This window comes from Ovis aries, chromosome 25 (genome assembly GCF_016772045.2).
Source record: "Ovis aries strain OAR_USU_Benz2616 breed Rambouillet chromosome 25, ARS-UI_Ramb_v3.0, whole genome shotgun sequence".
Classification (NCBI taxonomy): Eukaryota; Metazoa; Chordata; class Mammalia; order Artiodactyla; family Bovidae; genus Ovis; species Ovis aries.
Window position 1 is genome coordinate 34,519,330 of NC_056078.1, and position 20,966 is coordinate 34,540,295.

Consider the following 20,966-nt stretch of genomic DNA (forward strand, 5'->3'; position numbering starts at 1 on the left):
CAAACTAATATGTTGTACATTTGAAATATACAGGATACTGTATGTCAAGTATACTTCAGTTTAGAAAACAAAAAAAGAAATTTTTGCATTCCAGAAACTAGAATCCAAGTATGCTTCAATTTCTCTTTCATTATCTCTCAGGATCAAGGTGAAGAGATAATCTGGGCTAGCAATTTTGAATCAATATTTTATATCAAATATTTTGCCAAACAATTTTTGCATGTTAATACAATGTGAAAGATTAAATAAAAATAAATATGTTTATATCTTCTACCAATGGAGGGAAACTTGATTTGGTGCATTCACTGATGGGAAAAGGATGTGTACTGTATATTCATCTCAGAGTAGAAAATGAAGTCACATGAGGACATTGCAGAGAATGTAAGCAACAGGGTCAATTTGATTATGGGTGTTGTCCTTGATGATTATAGTCAACACTAGAGAATAATGAACAGTATATACTATGTGGACTCTGGATAAAGTAATATCCAAATTGCCAGTTTCAGACCAGGATTCCTTTTCTGCACTATTGTTTCAGGTGGCTTTGACACAGGACAGCTTACAGACTAGAAGAATAATTTTGAATGGAATGCTTCATATAAAAAAGGGAAAAAATAATGTATCTAGTGATCAAAGAGACAGCTAGAAAGAAAATAGTTAATCTAGAGGAAGCCATATTCAGACTACTAACAAATAAAGTAAAGCAACATATTAGAGATCAGGTTTTTAACAAATGTTATAGTACCCAATTCTAAAAGAGATGGGAATCCCAGACCACCTGACCTGCCTCCTGAGAAATCGGTATGTAAGTCAAGAAACAACAGTTAGAACTGGACATGGAAAAACAGACTGGTTCCAGATTGGGAAGGGATTTTGTCAAGGCTGTATATTGTTACCCTGCTTACTTAAATTATATGCAGAGTACCTCATGAGAAACACTAGGCTGGAAGAAGCACAAGCTGGATCAAGACTGCCAGGAGAAATATCAATAACCTCAGGTATGCAGATGACACCACCCTTATGGCTGAAAGCAAAGAAGTTAAAAGCCTCTTGATGAAAGTGAAAGAAGAGAGTGAAAAATTTGGCTTAAAACTCAACATTCAGAAAACTAAGATGTGGCCCCATCACTTCATGGCAAATAGATGACTTTATATTTATGGGCTCCAAAACCACTGCAGATGGTGACTGCAGCTATGAAATTAAAAGATGCTTGCTGCTTGGAAGAAAAGTTATGACCCACCTAGACAGCATATTAAAAAGCAGAGACATAGCTTTGCCAACAAAGGTCCATCTAGTCAAAGCTGTGGTTTTTCCAGTAGTCATGATGGATGCAAGAGTTGGACTATAAAGAAATCTGAGCGCTGAAGAATTGATGCTTTTGAACTGTGGTGTTGGAGAAGATTCTTGAGAGTCCCTTGGACTGCAAGGAGATCCAACCAGTCCATCCTAAAGGAGATCAGTCCTGGGTGTTCTTTGGAAGGACTGATGCTGAAGCTGAAACTCTAATACTTAGGCCACCTGATGTGAAGAACTGACTCATTAGAAAAGACCCTGATGTTGGGAAAGACTGAAGGCTGGTTGAGAAGGGAATGACAGAGATGAGATGGTTGGATGGCATCACAAAATCAATGGGCATGAGGTTGAGTAGACTCTGGGAGTTGGTGAGGGACAGGGCAGCCTGGAGTGCTGCAGTCCAAGGGGTCTTGAAGAGTCAGACACAACTGAGTGACAACTGAACTGAACAGATAGTACCCAATAAGCTTTGGGGGAGCTTCCCTGGTGGTCCAGTGGTTAAGACTTCCTGCTTGCAATGCAGGAGATATGAGTTCCATTGCTGGTCAGGATCTAGGATCCCCCATACCTTGCTCCATGGCCAAAAACAAAAGAAAGAAACCAATAAGCCATGGGTTACAGGGACTTCAAACTGAGGGTACACTGGGGAGAAAACTTGTTTTTCTTCTTTTGGCTTTACCATGTTGCTTATGGGATCTCAGTTCCCTGACCAGGAATTGAACCCAGGCCACAACTGTGAAACCTAGGAATCCTAACCACTGGGCCACCAGTTGTTGGGGGTTCTTTGTACCTTTATACCAACCCCTTCTTAAACTCTCAAGAAGACATGATTCTCCTGCTTCCCTTTGGGATGTACGAGACAGCATTTACTCACATCCTAGTAGTTAATTATCATCCCTTGGGAATACATGTGGCCTTAAGTGGTTGAATGGTACAGGCTCGTTTGAATGGATGGTCAAGAAGGAAAGTCCGTAAAATAATTAGGGATTGGGCTGGGTGGGCATGTGATTTATTCCTTTATTCCTTATCTCCAAGATACACCTATGCCGAACCACCTCTCTCGTAAGTTCTGAAGTAAGTGATTATGAAACAGAGGTAACCAGGATCTTGTGCTTGAGGGCCCTAGGGCCCCAAATCCACCCTCTCCTACCCCTTGGGATAACCTAATCATCTCAGGTGTTTGACCTTATCCTTGGTGGGGATTGAGTCACAATTATACCTAGATGAGAACTCTTCTCCAAAAGGTAGGAAGATAGTGATTTGGGGATATATCTTAGTCTCTTTTGGAGAAGGCAATGGCAACCCACTCCAGTAGTCGTGCCTGGAAAATCCCATGGATGGAGGAGCCTGATAGGCTAGTCCATGGAGTCACTAAGAGTCAGACATTACTGAGCAACTTCACTTTCACTTTTCTCTTTTATTCATTGGAGAAGGAAATGGCAACCCACTCCCGTTTTCTTGCCTGGAGAATCCCAGGGATTCTCCAGGGCTGCCATCTATGGGGTTGCAGAGTCAGACACGACTGAAGCGACTTAGCAGACTTAGCAGTTAGTCTCTTTGGATACAAATGAGAGTCATTTTGTATCCAGAAACCTATGATCCTGCTTCAGCTGGCTTGCAAGACCCTTCTGCTCTGCATGGAGGGAAAGGAAATTCAGTCTCACCAGAAAAGTGTTTCTCCTGATATAGCCTGCAGGAAGAGTGTTGAGTCTAACTCAGGTGCTTTTCATCTGGACTTGGTGGCTGCTTATGTCTGAACATCTGTCCGTAAGAGATGAGCTTATAGTCATATAAGTGGGCACATGCACTGAAGGCATGAATTTCAATCCATGCCTAAACCAAGAAAGGCATCTGAGCCATAGAAGCTGATTTTTCATTTGGGTCCCAGCTCTTAGCAGAGGGGTAAATGTTTTAAGGAATGCCTGTATACCTGAGGACTTGAGCACTCTGGGAAGTGCATGGAAGGCAGATCACTATTTGACCTAAGAATCAACAAATGGCAACTACTAAGACGTCAACTTTAAGGAAATGAAAGGACAATAAAGCCAATAGTGCATGAAGAGCCCTCCATTCCAGCCAACCAATGGAGAAGCCACTCCTAGCCAGGTGTGGACAGTTGCTCTGAATTTGCACCTAGTATACAATGATCAGATGAAAGGTATAAATCGAACCCCCAAGATTTGACCTCAAAGACGTTGCCCTCTGCCTGATGGGTCAGGGGGGAAACAGAGCTGGAATCTTACTTCTGATGGCCATGTCTCCTTTTTCCTGCCCTGGTTATGGTTTCAGAAGCAAAGAGCTCAGCACCCAGGACAGAATGCTGGGTCTGTAAATGCTCTGGTGGAAGGCACCACTGCCAGACCTCCCCTGACAGTTCCCAGAGACCAAAACCAAACCAACCTGCCCACTGCTGTTGGGCTGGACCTCACAGGCCTTCGTGCCTTGCAGATGCCCTGCCTTAAGACTGAAGCAAGAGGGAGAGACAGCATCAAAGACATCAATGGTTATTGGACAGGGCATCTTACATGTTCAGAACACATTATCCTAGAGTGATGTGCCAATGTTTATAGCAGCTAGGAAATGGCAGCAATTTTTGGCACTGGGGAGAAGTGTCAAAGTGTCCCCCTACCGTTTACAGGGGGAATTGATGTGAGTAGAGCTTATCTGTTACCAGGGAAACCAGCAGCTAGGGCAGCAGCCAGCATGTAGGTGGTTACTAACTAAGCAATGCATAAAATAGGATTGAGTAGTCCTGTGAGTGGAGCAGGGACTGGTCGAGCAAGGAGGTGTAGAAAAAGCAAGAGAACAGCCATCTCAAATGGGCTGACCATACACTCCATCCCTACATAACCTGTATGACCTATGACCCTTACTATCTAGGTCCACCCCTCTTCCACAGTATTCCCAGCTTCAGGTATATAAAGATGCACTGCAGTCAGATACCACAAATGCAATACAGACAACCACAGCTGTGAATATTGAGAGTGCAAAGAGCAGGCAGTCTTTGGGGACAGGCATTTATCAGGTCAATTTTTCATGGAATTCCTGAGGGCAACAACAGCATCACTGTAGACCCACCATCAGATTCATTCTGGAGTGAGGTCACCATTGTTGCCCTGTCTGCAAATAGATTCCTTACCGCTCAGACTAGACATGAAATGAAGATGTCTAACAGACTCAATGCAGGGAAGATCATGACCATTAAGCAAAGTACAAGCAGTCACAGCATTCCAACATAATAACACCCTTGACTACGTTTTTTGTCCTGGCTGCAGTACCATTACTCTGTCCAACCTCAGTCCACTTCAGCCAATGTCAACAAACACTGGACGGGGCATAACAGAACACCAGGTTAATATAATGGTGCCTTTCTCTAGTAGGGGCCCGAGATTAATCTCTTAGTTATTTTATGTGTGCCCAGATGAAATCTTTAAGTCCCTTATTCCTAATCCCCACAGGGCTGCAAACCCAAAACACCTGGGACATCCATACCAGTTTCAGTCCCAGGGCCACTTACAATATGTTCCCTTGGAGGTAAAACCTGTGGCAAGGGCAAAAGTTAGTTATTCTCCTGATCATTAGCTGGCAATGATACTTGGGTGGTCAACAGTTGAACTCCAATGATGTTGAATAGTTTGCTGTGGGTTAACACGATGTAGGTACACCCATTGGTGACTGCTCCTGGAATATTTAATGACAAGCTCTGTGACTTAAGCTAGCCTCTTGGTTCACAGGTTGAGACATTGGGTTTCCTGTATCAGTTGTTGCTTACTCAGTCCACTCATCCTTCTATTAGCCCGGCAGCAGTAGGGCTGTAGGACAGGCGGAAATGCCAGGTTACGGCATTTTAATCAGCCCATTCCTGAATCTCATGGCCACTAAGTGGTGTTTTTCTGCATTGCTCAGCAACTTGAGTAGGCCCACTGTAACAGCTTCCAGTAAAGCATGTAGGCTGCATAGAGCTTTGTTCCTTGACACCATATCCCTACTCTGCCCCCTCCTACACCTGGGACCAGAAGCCCAGAGGGTACTCTCTTTATTTCACCATTGCCACAGGTCCCAACCAAACCCTTCAGGGTAACCGACCATGGCCAATTGACAAGCCTGCCCCAGTTAGTGTCCCTAAAGCCTGTAATTGTTTAGGGGTGGTGAGTCAGCAGTACGTTTGTACTTTGTAGAAAACAATAAAACCAGAAAGGCTCTTGTGTTTTTCCAGTATCACAAGCCCTCCCAGGCAGTCAGGTGAAGCACAAGCCCAGGCTGCTACTTTTAAACTGGAAAGAAACTGAGGTTAATAGGATGTCATCAGTTTAATGGAAGAGAAAGACATCTCTCCCAGGAACCCACGTGCTAGGGGAATGACACCCTGGGATTATCCCCACAACTTTCCCTTCCCTGTCCTCATTCTCCAACATCTCGGCACTCATGCGGTTTTCTGTAACTTTCTGGCTGACTCACCAATTGTTGGGCTTCACCCTGCAGGTATGCATGCTTGTTGATGCCCAGCCTTGAGACCGAAGCAAGAGCTGGGAGACAGGGACAAAGACGTCCATGGCTTACTAGATAAGGAATCTTATGTGTCGTGAAAAGAAGGATCCTAGCGCAACAGCATACCATGTTCAGCAGAGAGCAGGAAGGACATGGAGGCAATCTTCACCGCTTGAGGGAGGAACCCCCCAGTCTAACAGAGAGTTGACATCAGTTTGTTTATCAGGTACCAGGGAATGCAGTGTCTGGGGCAGCAAGTATGCAGGCGATTACCGTTAAACCCTGTAATTAAGAGAATTGGATAGTCAGGTGAGAGAAGGAGGGCTGGGCAGGGGATGAACAGAGAGCATGGAAAGCCATCTTGAGGCAAGTGGAGCGTGGTCCTAGATCTTCAGCAGAAAGCAGAAGAGTGACCCCTGCCAGATGGCAGCTCCCCCAGACGCTGTCTCCCACAGGCTGTTGCCTCAGCAGCCCTTCACCTGCCCCACTTTGCTCAGGTTGGCCAAGCAGCTCCCAGCTCTTTCCTAGCGTCTGAGCGGTAATGTTGAGATGAAGGTGGAAGAGAAGTGGGCGCAGCAGGTGCTGTATCTTGGACTCTGCAGAGGCAGGCTGCACTCACAAGAGCTCTGGGCCATTGTGCAGCTTGCTGGTCTTCTCTGAACCTTGGATCCCTGGACATCCGCGAAACACAGACACAGATGCTGCCACTTTGCTCACAGGGCTGCAGTGAGGCCCTGGTGAGGTCCTGAGCTGAGGGTGCTCTTTGAACTCTAAGGTGTGTGTAGTCCTATCAACATTAGTGGCAGATGTCCAGAAGCCAGGTGGACACCTGGGTTCAGGTGGGGATGAAATTGAGTGAGTCAATAATAAGGAAATCACCCTACTTCCTGAAGTGAATTCTCAGGAAACTGGGGCTGAGGGTCAAGTTACAAGGCAGATATAAAAAGCCAGTGCTTACCCAGGACCTCTTAACTTGCCTGGACATTCTGGACCCTTACAGGAAGCAATTGTGAGTATCTCTGTCCTTGCGTCTTACTTTGTTTTCCGATATCCAGTGAGTATCTCCCTGCCTATGTGGGTGGTTGAAGAAGGCAGGGTGTGTGTAGATCTTCCACTCTAGGTGGTTCAGTGCTGGTGGTGGGAGCAAATGAGGCAATAAGGGGTGCTCTTCACTCTGCTCCCTCTGTTTGTTGGGAGATGTTTCTAGGACAGGGAGAGGGGGAGAGTTGGATGTGACATACAACCAGATCTCTGATGCCATTGTCTGGAAGTTCCCAGGGCAAATGCAATTCATCATCCTCTTGAAAGGAGGCACTTCTCTGGCCAGGAAACCCCTTCCCTCCCACTACCTCAGCCTGCTTGGCAATGCTCGGTCCTTTGCACAGGTCCCTTGGGCTTTCTTCCAGGTCTCTGCAACTCCCACGATTCTTTTCCATGCTCTAAACATTACACTTTCTCTCTGAGAGAGGAAAGAAGCCCAACGCTGGCAGTGACCCATGTCCTGCACCCTGATCTCACTTAGCTCCTGAGTCCCCTTCTGATGGTAACCAGAAGCTCTATTGGACATGGGCTATCCTCCTCTGAAGCCAGCCTCCCCATGATGGCGCCCATCTTACACGTCCTCTCTACCAAGAGGCCCCTGTCCCAAGTCCTCTCAGGAGGCCTGGGCAGGACTCGAGGTGTGCCAGGAACTTTCCTGGCGGAGCCCAGGAATGACAAATCCTGGAAAATAAGCAGCCATGCCCCATTCTGTGCTCGGGACAGACCTTACCAAGCATTAGCACTCTGGCTTTTTTTTCAGATCGCACTGCAGACTCAGGCCTAGCGTGTCCAGAGCAGCAAGTGAGAGGAAACAAGCCAGCATTGTAAGAGGTAAAGCAATGGACTTACTGGTATAAAAAGGGATAAGAGGTCCAGAGAGGGAAGGGTCCCACCCGAGGGCCCTCAGTGAGTCCCTCCTGGGGTGACAATGGCCTCAGTGAGAAATTCTACATCCTGGTCACAGTGCCCCTGGCAGGGATGACAAGCCCAAAGAGGGATGACACAGAGTGTCTGAGAGTAGATTCATGTGCTGGCAGACCAGGTCAGAGGCCCGGCTGGTCCGCTCATGTCCTCCCTGGCCAGACCTTATCCTAACTTTCCCTAAACTGCTTTCGGAGCCCTACTACTCTTGGCCCCAAAGGATGGGAGAGGAGATCGGGGAAGGGCTTTTCCTGCCCTCCAGGAGCTGGGCCAGCCCTAATCCTTGTCCTTAGACCAAGAGCAGCCCCTCTCTCTGTTCCTCTGCCTAGGACATGCTTCTCCTCCCTCTCTCCGTGCTGCTCCTGCTCACACAGCCCTGGAGATCCCTGGGAGCAGAAATGACGATCCATTCCCAGAAAACACTGGCCAACGGCTGTACCCTGGTTGTGTGTAGCCCTCCGGAGAATGGCTTGCCTGGTCGTGATGGAAAAGATGGGAGAGAAGGCCCCCGGGGAGAGAAGGGGGATCCAGGTAGAGCTGGGACCATGGACTTGTCCTGGTGGGAAGGGGTGGGCACTGGAATTGTAACCAACCCCAAAACTCTGAATCTTTTGTGGAAACCTTGAAGATGGTCTTCCCAAGAGGGGAGGTTTCCCCCAGATCTTCAGTCCACCTAAAACATGGCTTTACTGATTGGCAAAGACTGGCTTGCCCAAGTTCCCAGCTCCATAACCACCTGTGCTGATTCCTTCCCTAGGATTTTCTGACCCCAACCACCCCAAGAATGTACAAACAATGAGCGAATGACTAGTATTTGGAGTTCCCTGCTCCAGAACTCACTGGGCTTACCAAGTGGTGCTAGTGGCAAAAAAAAAAAAAACCTGACTGCCAGTGAAGGGGATGTAAGAGATGCAGGTTCGATCCCTGGGTCAGAAAGGTCCCCTGGAGGAGGGCATAGCAACCCTCCCCTGTATTCTTGCTTGGAGAATCCCACAGACAGAGGAATCTGGCAGGCTTTGGGCCACTGGGTTGCACACGTCTGAAGTGACTTAGTACACTCATGTAGGAGACTTAGGAGATATGGGTTTGATCCCACGGTTGGGACAATCGCTTGAATAGAAAATGGCAACTCACTCTGTTATTGCCTGGAGAATATCATGGACAGCTGCAATCCACAGGCCACAATCTGTCAGGTTACAACACACAGAGTCAGATGCGACTGAGTACGCACACTCCAAAACTTAACTGTTCTTCATTCGTATTAAATGTTGCCTCTGAAGAATGTTAAATATTTTTAAACTGATGACAGTGTTGTAAGTTTCAGTTTAATCATCTGTAGATGAGAATAATATCGACCACACAGTGACAAAGAATTGAGCCAAGGCTTCATTTTTTGGTGGGTCTTCCACCAAATTCTCCTGAGGTTTCCAAATGTATTGATTATTAGGGTATTTTCTGGAAACGCTGCCTCACAGGAGAAGACCTGGTTTTTACTGGCAAGAAGTGAGAATTTGATGAACCAGTGACAAGGATGAGGGGACCACCATGGCCCTAGGCCAGGGCTATGGGGGATCAATGAGGTCTTTTATCTTTCTGGAGTTTGTGTTTTGATTGGAGAGGAAAGAAATGAACGGCATTAAAGCTGAAAAGAATACATAACATCCCCAGGTTTTGTAGGGTAAGAGGCAAGTATCTGTCTGTCTTTCAGAAAGAAATTAGCTCCCAACATGAATGGGCTGGGGCTAGAGAAGGCCTCTAGAAGTGATCTCAGAGGAGGGGTGATATTCAGGGTGCCAGCTCTCTCTAGCTCCCCCAGAGGCCCTGAAATGAAAAGTATCCCTTCTTCTCCCTCCCTGCTCTCACGGCCTCCATGGTTGTGCAAAGGATGGGCAACCTCTCATGCTCCCTTCTAAGGAGTGACTTGCTTCCAAGGTTCCTGCTGCCCTCCCCAGCCAGGGAGAAGCCCTGGAGGGGCTCAGGCAGGGGCCAGGTGTCTCTGACACAGTACAGTGCACCAGAGGGTCTGGGATGTGGGATCCATCCTCCCGCTCCCATTGATTGCCTAGTGAGAATTGGAACTAAGAGCAAGACACAATGTCCAGCACAGAGGCACTCACCACCCATCAAATACCCCAGTCTCCCACCACCTGCACAGTCTTGGCCCAGGCAAGCCTGGGCCTTCTTACCCTGGGGGAATGGTTTCCAGATCTGAAATGTCATCTCTCCTCTCCAGGTCTCTGAATCCTCTTCAGCAATGAAGTCCTGTTTCTTATGAGTACATGTGTGTCCAAGGGTTGTGGGTGCTGGGATGGGATGAGGGACATCTCATAAGCTGTTTTCTTCACTTATTACCTGTACCTCACAGTTTAAAACTCAGTGACAACTTCCTTGCAGACCAAGACCTGGTGCTGACATTTACTTCCTGCTCAGTGCTAGGCAGAAAGCCATGTTCCACAGAGAGATTCTCAGTGCACAGAGAGATGAAATGAGGAAATGAACAAATAAGTGATTGAACAAGTTAGTAGTAACTGACAGATTTCTTTTGTTGTCTTTTTGCACGTGAATGCTTTGCTCACAACAGTCAAAAGATGGAAACAACCCAAGTGTCTATCAAGATTTATCCATGGTGAATGAATAAAGAAAATGTATTGTACTCATACTATAGAACATTTCTCAGCCATAGAGAGGAATGAAGTACTGAGATGTGCTGCAAATTGGATGAGCCTCAAGAATGTCACTCCTAGTTTAAAAAGGCAGACACAAAGGGTCATACATTGTATGTATTTATATAAAATATCCAGAATAGGTAACAGAGACAGGCAGCTGCCTAGAGGTAGCCAGGGCCTGGGAGGAAGCAGGGATGGAATGATAAATGGGTATGAGGTTTACTTTGGGATTAATGAAATAGTCTTGAACTAAAGAGTAGCGGTAGTTGTACAATTATGTCAATGTTCTAAATGCCACTGAATTGTATACTTTAAATGATTAATTACAGGTAATTCCTGGAGGTCCAGTGGTTAAGATTTGGTGTTCTCACTGTCAGGCCTCAGGTTCAATCCCTGATTGGGGTACCTAGATCCTGTAAGCTACACATCACAGTAAAAAAAAAAAAAGGTTATTTTTATATTATGTGAATTTCATCTCAATGAAAAAAAGTATAACCAAACTCACAGAATTGAGTGTATAATTCTTGAATCAACAGGCATTTCTCCCTTTAGTCTTTGAATGCAAATCTCTTATAATTTCAGACTTAGGCAGCCTTCTTAAGGTAATGTGATTTTTTAAAATGTTTGGTCATTTTTCCAAAGCAAATTAGTATGTGGTCACTAAATACAAAAAGAAGAAAATTAAAATTGCCTGAATTGTGCCCCTTAGAAAGAACAACTGTTAACACGTGTGTGTGCTCTTCTTGTGGCTTTTTCAATGTGTGTTACATGTGCACACGCCTGACACAGACGTGGACATGTTGAAGAAACCGAATCATATTAAATAGAGTATTTATAACTTACTTTTATCACTTAAATAATGCACAATAATTTCATCTATCTTCCATAATTTTATTTTATTTTTTATTTTTATTTTATCTTCCATAATTTTAAAAGCATGTTGGTTTTTTCTCTTCTTTATATTAAAATAGAATTGATCTATAATATATTAGATTCAGATGGAGAAGGCAATGGCACCCCACTCCAGTACTCTTGCCTGGCAAATCCCATGGGCGGAGGAGCCTGGTAGGCTGCAGTCCATGGGGTCTCTAGGAGTCGGACATGACTGAGCGACTTCACTTTCACTTTTCACTTTCATGCATTGGAGAGGGAAATGGCAACCCACTCCAGTGTTCTTGCCTGGAGAATCCCAGGGATCGGGGAGCCTGGTGGGCTGCCGTCTATGAGGTCGCACAGAGTCGGACATGACTGAAGCGACTTAGCAGCAGCAGCAGTACATCATAATGAATTCATATTTGCATATATTGTGAAATGATTGTCACAATAAATCATCAACACATATAGTTACGATTTGTGTGTGATGAGAACTTTTAAGATCTGCTTGCTCAGCAATGTTCAAGCATGCAACCCAGGATTACTAACTATAGTAACTTCACTGTACATTGTATTCCTGGGACTCAATTGTTTTTTAACTGGACCCTTGTACCTTTTGAAGATTTCTATCCATTCTGCCCACTTCTCAACCCCACCTCTAGCAAACACAAATCTGTTCTCTGTATCTGTGAGTATGTCATTTTTGTTCATTTGTTTTCTTAGATTTCACATATAAGTGAGATCCTATAGTAGTGCCCTTCTCTGTGACTTATTCCACTAAACATAGTGCCTTCAAGGTTCACCAGTGTTGCTGTAAATAGCAGGATTTCGTTCCCTTTTATGCCTAAATAGTGTTCCATTGTATGTGCACCCTGCACTTTCTACACCTGTTCATCCATCCACAGATACTTGGGCTCTAGGCTGCATCCATGTCTGGGCCACCATGAATGACGCTGCAATTAACTTGGTGGTGACAGTGAAGCTGCTCAGTCATGTCCGACTTTCTGAAACCCCATGGACTGTAGCCTACCAGGCTTTTCCATCCATGGGATTTTCCAGGCAAGAGTACTGGAGTGGGGTGCCATTGCCTTCTCCAGGGGATCTTTCCAACTCTAAGATTGAACCCGGGTCTCCTGCATTGCAGGCAGATGCTTTACCATCTAAGCCGCCAGGGAAGCCCAACTTGGGGCTTCAGGTTAGTGTTATCTTTCCAGGTTAGTGTTTTCATTTCATTTTCTTTAGTAGAATGCTCAGAAGTGGAATTGATGAATTATACGGTAGCTCTAGTTTTAACTGTCTGAGAAACCTCCATACAGTCTCCATAGTGGCTGTTCCAGTTTGCATCCCTACTGCACAGTTTTCCTTTTCTCTACTTCTCCAGCACTTCTATTTGCTGTCTGATAATAGCCATTCTGACAGGTGTGAAGTGATAGCTCTTTGTGCTTTTGATTTCTATTTCTCTGGTGGTAAGTGTCAGGTGTCATTTCTGATATAAACTTTGGTTCTGGGAAGGGGGACGGTAGGGAGTCCACGGTCAAGGGTAAAGCTGACAGACTTACCTGCCACAAATACTGTGGCCTTGGGGCAGGGGCAGGTGCATTGTATGCAAAGCCATCTGAATCTTGTTTGGATCTGCTTCCAATTCAGCAAGTCTATTTCTTCCCTTGTAAAATGGAGATGTGAACACGCATTTCCTACATCGCCACTGGACCAGTCACCTGGAGGGGGAGTGCCTACACCCTAAGAACCCTGAAGGAATGCCAGGGCCCTGACTCTGCAGGCAGGTGGCTCCTCCTGGGCCGGGATCAGCTTTATGTCCATCTCTTCTGCTGCCACAGGTTCACCAGGACCTGCAGGACGAGCAGGGAGGCCTGGACCAGCTGGTCCCGCTGGGCCGAAAGGAGACAGTGGCTCTGCTGGGGAACCTGGACCAAAGGGAGACGCTGGACCACCTGGTGAGCAGCTGGGCATGGAATGCAGGTGTTTGCAGATGGCGTGCTGCCGCTAGGCCACGGCAGTAGGCATGCACAGATTCTGCCCCAGGAAGAGGAAGGTCATTCTCAAGGTGGCTCGGGGTTATTTCAGGGAAGACTGGAGCTCCTGGGGAGGGCGGAGAGTGAGGGCAACATCTTTGGGAGGAGGCTGCCTGTCTGACTTCATACAGCCCCATCTTTTATGCACTCCCACTCCCAGGGTGATTCGGTGTCACTAACCGGGCTGGTCCTTTTTCCCAGGGACTCCAGGTAAGCCTGGTCCAGCTGGAAGAGAGGGCCCCTCAGGGAGGCAGGGGAGCACGGGACCTCCAGGCACACCAGGCCCCAAAGGAGAACCTGGGCCCAAAGGTAGGAGGGTGGTATGTGGTGGGTGAGGGAGGGAGAAGGGAGGGGTGACACTGGCAGCCCTGGTGGGGACCAGGGTATGTGCACAGTGCCTGGAAAGCCTGGAACCTTCGTGCCTGGTAGGCCTGGCCTGGGCCTCTCCCCCCACATTCCCACACTGACTGAATTTCCTAGAGGAGACTAAGCGGGCAGGAGCAGTCTCCCGGGTCACTCTCTCACCTGGACCTGTGGGTGACAAGCTGCACTGCTGAGGAAATGGTACCTGCTGAGCACACTCTGAGCCATGTTTCTCTAATGTGTTCCTTCCTCAGGAGGAGTGGGTGCCCCAGGCATGCAGGGCTCCCCAGGTCTCAAAGGAGAGAGAGGTGCACCCGGGGAGATTGGAGCCCCTGGACGTGCTGGGGCAGCAGGTAAGCAATGGATATGGGGCTGGGCTCATATTCCCATGTGCCACCACCACCAGCCACTAGGTCAGAGCTAGCATTCCAGGGAGAGCCAGTGTTGGGTTTTGGGAACTGTTTGTCTCCAGGGAGAGGGTGTTGTGAGCAGCAGGGACTGTCTGTATTCAGAGAAGGCTGGTTGTTAGGCTATGGGACAGTTGGTGTACAGAGAGGATGCAAGAGGAGGATCTAGGCACAGAGCGACATTTGCATGTTGGAGGGTGTATGGCTGGGGATATGACACTCCATGTGTGGAGGTTGGGGAGGGGAGCGCGAAAATGCTAGAATATACGTTCAGCACTCACCCATTTCTACTTCTCTTATCCCAGGGCCTGCTGGAGCCATAGGTCCACAGGGGCCTTCAGGTGCCAGGGGCCCCCCAGGACTGAAGGGGGATAGAGGTAGTCCTGGAGAAAAAGGAGCAAAGGGTGAGAGTGGGCTTGCAGGTAAGGAAGCCCTGGGGGCCCCATTAGGGTGTGGGGCAGGGAGGAGGCCTTATTCAGCTCAGCTCTCCTCTCAGGTAACCCATTTACAGGTGGGGGTCCAAGCAGGAAAAGTTGACAGGGTGTATGGCGAGGTGGACTCTGGGCTTAGCCTCTATGACTTGCTGGAGGACAACCTGAGCAGATTTTCTATCTGATCTTTATGACAAGACAACCTCCCTCTCCAGTTCATCAGATAACCTTGAACATCAAATAACTCAATGGATGGGAAATACTCAAGCTCTGTGTATTCCTCTCCTACAACCATATCACCCCCTGCAATGCAAAAGGAAGTGCTATCAGATTCCTAGAATTTGGAATTAAAATGACATCTGGTTGACTGTCAGTGAGGCACAGGGACCTATTCATGGGATACTGTTCAGAAGAGAACCACAGGAAATCCCGTGGATGCAGAGGCCAGCTAGGTCAGCAGAGGTGGGCTTTCTAGGCCTCTGTTCCAACTTCTTATCCCACCCTCAACTTGTGTCTCCACCTGGACACTCTTACCTTGAGACCTGGGCTCTGAGTGACCCCAGGCTGTTCTGGATCTGTCTTCACTTGGCCTCTCTCTCCTGCAGAGGTCAATGCTCTCAGGCAGCGGGTGACAATCTTAGAGGGACATCTGCGACGCTTCCAGAATGCTTTCTCTCAGTATAAGAAAGGTGAGTTCCTGGACCTGACCCTGAGCCTGCCCCTGATCATGAGCCCCAGACTTAGTCTAGGCTTGGCTTGTAGTTCACTTGGCTGGGTCTAAATTGGACTTGCTGGGACCATGACTGGGACTGGACCTAGACCTGGGGCAGGAGCGGGGCTAAGGACAGGGCTGGGACAGAGCCATGTCCCACATGCTCCAGAAGCTCAAGTAGACGCACTAGACAAGGAGGAGGATGCGGTCCATGTCACCAGTTCAGCAGACCTTCACCACAGCCTACCCTGGGCAGGTTCCTATGACAGATGAGGGGTCACCCAACCCATGATGCATTTCTTCCCTCTGTGGGGCCAGGTGTGCAAATGCCCAGAGAAGAAGCTGCACAGTCCATAGCAGCAGAGAATCCAGACATGATCCTGAGAGCCGGGGTGGGATGCTGCTTGTGTGGTTTAAGGCTGCTGGGGACCTATCCTTGGTGTGTGGCCACCAAGTATCTTACTCTAAAGATGTCCCTGGGTCTGGAAGGAATAGGCTACCTCCAGTCTCTGGCCTGTGCTGGACTCCCCTGTACCTCTTGTGGAGTTTAAAGCAGAGATTCTTCCCTAAGCCTGGATCCTAAGTAGGCAGAGGCCTCTTGGAGCATACATAAAGGGCCTGATTGGGTGAGACATAGGGTTGGCTCCTAAGAACTCAAGCCAACTAAGTACTAAAGTAGTGGGATGAGACTTCTCAGCAGTTTCTGAAGGAGCAGAGCATAAAGGGACCTGATTGGGTGAGATATAGGGTTGGCTCCTAGGAACTCAAGCCAACTAAGTACTGAAGTAGTTGGATGAGAATTCTCAGAAGTTTATATCTTCCTTCGTGCACAATCATATTTACATATCTACTTACTATTTCATTCCCTGGTAACTCAGCTGGTAAAGAATAGGCCTGCATTGCAGGAGACCGGGGTTTGATCTCTGGGTCAGGAAGATCCCCTGGAATGAAAATGGCAAACCACTCAAATATCCTTGCCTGGAAAATGTCATGAACAGAAGTCCCTGGTGGGCTTCAGTCAATGGGGGTCAAAAAGAGTTGAGCACAACTTAAAAACTAACCCTTCACGCAGACTGCTATAAACAAAGGTGAACTTGGGCATATGTGCTGGCCACATGTGTGTACCTAAACACCATCACTCAGTCCACACCACCTACATACATGAACACACATGCAGACATAGGCACACCCATCCTGATGGACCTTGAGTCAGCCCATGTACCTGCAGATGGACACATGGATGTATTCACGCATGCACACACATACCCACCCAGATGCATGGGATGTAAACCAATCATGGCACACAAGCTTGCACTGACCTTGTCCAGGGCTGTCTGGGTGCCATCCTGACTACGTGGAAAATCTGGTCTCTGATTGCTTGTTGAAGATAATCAGAGGAAAAGGGCAGTGGGTCAGGGTGAAGCCTGGGTTCAGAACCAGTCCAGTGAGCCCTCTTAGGAGCCCTGAAGATTTCCATGCAGACCCTGGAGTCAGAGCGGTGTGGATGGGATGGAATAAGAAGAGATACTTAACACGTCACATAGGGGATACTGTTTTTCAGTGTACCTTTTCCTTAGAAATATGAGATTAGACTCTGAAAAGAGAAGTGACTTTCCCTTGTCACCTGGGCTGTCATTGCCAGGGTAGGGCTGAACACATGACTTTCTGAAGCCCAGACAGGGCTCTCTTCAAAGCTGATCCCACCCTGCCCTCCCGCCCCCACATAGAGCTCTCAGATGCCGTCATCCCCTGCTCAGTGGTCCAGGGAGGCTGACTGGCCATAGGATCACCTGTGAGCATACAGAAGCCAACACTGGACTGCCCTGGTGCAGAGGCTAGCACTTGGCTGCTCTCAGATGCATCCCTGTCCTCCCCTTTCTCCTCACCCCTTCACACAGCACAGAATGCTCTGAAAACTCCACATGCCTAGTCATCATGCAAGGGTGAGAGTGAGCCACTTGGTTGGTGATTTCCACACTCTTAGGAACGGCCCTGGACTCTACACTGTCATTTCCCTGCCAAAGTCCTTCCTATTTACACAGTAATTGAAATGCTGGATTCTTGTGAACAGCATGGGGAAGAACAGAAAGTGCGTGTGGGAGCTTTAGTGTCACCTCCAACAAGGTCTGATTCTCATCTACATTTGACAGTTGGGCGACTTTGGGCTTCTGCATAAGCTCCTGAGTTCCAGGGTCCTCACCTCTTGCATGATGGATGCTTGGGGGCCAAGTGCCTTGCTTTTGTTCTATCTGGTGCCCTGGTGCCCTCGTGGGTGCTGGGGACTCCAGCTGAAGCATAGGTCTAGGTGCTGCCACATCCCCAGCCTGACTCTCCTCTTCCCCTAGTGGTGCTCTTCCCTGATGGCCAGGCTGTCGGGGAGAAGATTTTCAAGATGGCAGGTGTGGTCAAATCATATTCAGATGCCCAGCAGCTCTGCACAGAGGCTAAGGGACAGCTGGCCTCCCCACGCTCTGCAGCCGAGAATGAGGCCGTGACACAGCTGGCCAGAGCCCACAAAGAGAATGCTTACCTGAGCATGAATGACATCTCCACGGAGGGGAGGTTCACCTACCCCACTGGGGAAATACTGGTCTATTCCAACTGGGCCAGTGGGGAGCCCAACAACAGCAATGATGGACAACCAGAGCACTGTGTGGAAATCTATCCTGAGGGCAAGTGGAATGACATACCCTGCAGTGAGCAACGCCTCGTGATCTGCGAGTTTTGAGCTCCGCCCCCCCCCCCCCCCCCCGCCCCAGGGAAGGTGGCAATGCCCAGAGCTGTGAGCTGCCAACATCCCAACAAAAAGGTGACCGTCTGCTGCTCACGGCTTCCTCACTGAGCCACGGGATAAGGCCACAAGGCAGGCCTCCTATGTAACTCCTCCCTCAGAATAAAGGTTGAAACTGGCTTCACATCTGGAAGATTTGTCACAAAAAAGGGGGGCAGCCTGTGACTCAGGGCAAGGGCTAAAAGGAGGTCTCCAAGATGCCCCTGTGCAAAATCCAGTGTCTCCTTTTCAACAAGACAGGTGTCTAGCCCTCCACCTCTGCCAAACATGGGCTGCATTTGACCCCACTGGTCACTGTTACCTCCTTCCCTTTGCTCTGTGGCCTTCAATCTTTTTATCCTTCAGTCTCTTTCACTCGTCTCTCCTCTCCTGGACATCCACAGAGAGGACCAGCGCCTCAGCTCTGGCTCTCTTCTCTCCTTGTATTCACTCTAGAGTTGGCCTCATTTTCTCCCATGGTTTCAAATTCTTTCTACTGATGCCTCCCCCAGGTAGAGCCCTGTTCAGACCTCTCCTCAAACCCCAGACTCCTCTCATCAAGGCAAGCTGTAGCCTTGGGGCTTGGAGGTCATCGTGGCTGCCTCTGGCTGACTGTGAAGCACCAATTTCTCTGGCCAGGTTGAGTGGGCTTATATCCAGTAGACTCCCCTCACCCTTGACCATCCAGGATTTCTTTCTTCCCATGACAGTGTGACTATGGATGCCTCATCAGAGAATGTACCATCTGCACAGTCCTAATCCCTTCTAAAGTTTCAAGCAGAGAGGGTGTCCAGCCATGTTCAGATTCATCCCTCAACCTCTTCCTGCCTTGAAGTTCAAGGAATGTTTGTCTCCTCTCTGCCTCAGAGATAGTCTAGGCAACCCCTTCTCATTTTACAGACATGCAATCCAAGACACCGAGAGGAAGGGAACTTGCATGGGTAGTAATATAGGAGACAGGGTGCCCCTGGTTGAACCGCTGGTGTTTGTAAAGTCGAGTAAAATCAAGCTTTGTTCACACCCAGACACTCCAAGGACAAAGCTAGTGGCAAAAGCTGAGCTATGCACAAGCAAAGAGATATGGAGCCCACTGCTGAGTTCAACAAAGACTTCCCTGTTTACACGTGCACAGGAAGAGTTCTTGGGGGTCGAAAAGGGAGAGGCCCCACCCCATAATGAGTGGACACGCACCCATAGGTCTCTGTGGGTGCATCTATCTTACAAAAGAGTTTCACATGCACCTTTTGAGGGTCTATGGGCCAGTCAGGTGTGAAGAAATTAACAAGGTAATTGGCCAAAGGTAAACAATGATCTGGAAGGACTGTCCTATATCAGTTAATTTATGTCACATCTTGACTGGGCTCCCTCTCATCCAGGATGCCTTCACTCCACCACGGGTGTGTGTCTCTGCTTAGCTCTGCCTACTGCACTCCTCCTCCTCCTCAGAGAGGATGCCCATACCCTTTCTCTCTGGGCGCGTATTTCTGCCTTCCTTCTGTCTTAAATAAACAACCTGCTTCTCTGTGTGCTCTGCCATGCATTGTGCTGTGTCTCTAACAATAAACTTTGTACCTCATTATAGTTTTTGCCTCCTTGAGACATTCTTGCTTTCAAATGGGGGATAGAGCCAGAATCACTTTGCTTCTAGCCTCTAGTTCCTGGTGGTGTGTTGACTAGGATTCCTGGGGTTTCATCCAATCTACCCAGGTTCCATCCTTGGGCAGAGAACTAAGATATCTCTTCAGGAGCACTCACTGCTCTCCCTCTGAGATCAGGAGCATTGTTGCTACAACTCCATCTTGTGAAAGGCCATCAGATCCCAGAACTTACCCTTTTGGCTTGTAAGTTTTTGACCATAGGTCTCTGTATATTTACTTGATTTTATTGACACATTACTGCAAAGAATTCCAGTAGAGCTATTCAAAACCATTAAGGATCATGCCTTCAAGGTGCTGCATTCAACATGTTAGCAAATCCAGAAGACCCAGCAATAGCCACAGAACTGGAAAAAGTCAATCCTCAGCCGAATACCCATGAAAACTAGTAGTAAAGAATGTACTAACTGTTGGACAATTGCACTCATCTCCCATGCTAGTAAGATCATGGTTAAAATTTTGCATGCCAGTCTTTAGCACTGTGTGAACCGAGAGACTCCAGATGCCCAAGCAGAGTTTAGAAAAGGAAGAGGAACCAGAGATCACATTGCCAACTTTTGGTGGATCATACATAAAGCAAGGGAATTCCAGAAAGACATCTACCTCTATTTCATTGACTATGCTAAAGCCTCTGACTATGTGGATCATAACAAATGATGCAAAGCTCTTAGAGAGAGGAGCATACCAGATCATCTTACCTGTCTTGTGAGAAACCTGTATGTTGGTCAAGAAGCAAGTCAGAACCCTGTGTGGAACAACTGATTGGTTCAAGATTGAAAAAGGTATACAACAGGGAGAACTGCTGTTCCCTTGTTTGTTTAACCTGCACACTGACCACTCCATGAGAAATACTGGGCTGGATGAGTTACTAGCCGGATTCAAGATAGGTGGGAGAAACATCGCTACATCAGATATGCGGATGATACCACTCTATTGGCAGAAAGCAAAGAGGAACTAAAGAGTTTCTTGATGAGAGTGAAGGAAGAGAGTGAAAGAGCCAGCTTAAAACTAAATGTTAAAAAAAAACCTAAAACTAAAATCATGGCATTCAACCCCATTCAGTTCAGTTCAGTTCAGTCGCTCAGTCGTGTCCGACTCTTTGCGACCCCATGAATTGCAGCACGCCAGGCCTCCCTGCCCATCACCAGCTCTTGTAGTTCACTCAAACTCACGTCCATCGAGTTGGTGATGCCATCTAGCCATCTCATCCTCTGTCATCCCCTTCTCCTCCTGCCCCCAATCCCTCCCAGCATCAGAATCTTTTCCAATGAGTCAACTCTTCGCATGAGGTGGCCAAAGTATTGGAGTTTCAA

General features: G+C 47.8%; 1 protein-coding gene across 2 annotated transcripts; it reads left to right on the forward strand.

The window, feature by feature from the left end:
- The first annotated feature begins 6,669 nt into the window (after window positions 1-6,669).
- Window positions 6,670-18,143, forward strand: LOC101108297 (collectin-46). Of its 2 annotated transcripts, none has more exons than XM_060406578.1 (9): window positions 6,670-6,790; window positions 7,583-7,653; window positions 8,048-8,274; window positions 13,121-13,237; window positions 13,517-13,624; window positions 13,933-14,031; window positions 14,391-14,507; window positions 15,122-15,205; window positions 17,574-18,143. In XM_060406578.1, the coding sequence occupies exons 3-9, from the start codon at window positions 8,076-8,078 to the stop codon at window positions 17,954-17,956; spliced, it is 1,107 nt and encodes a 368-aa protein (XP_060262561.1). In that variant the 5' UTR covers window positions 6,670-6,790; window positions 7,583-7,653; window positions 8,048-8,075; the 3' UTR covers window positions 17,957-18,143. The 2 variants fall into 2 exon arrangements, with proteins under 2 accessions (XP_060262561.1, XP_027817954.1); XM_027962153.3 differs by having other exon boundaries at window positions 6,671-6,790; window positions 8,073-8,274.
- Window positions 18,144-20,966: the final 2,823 nt, after the last annotated feature.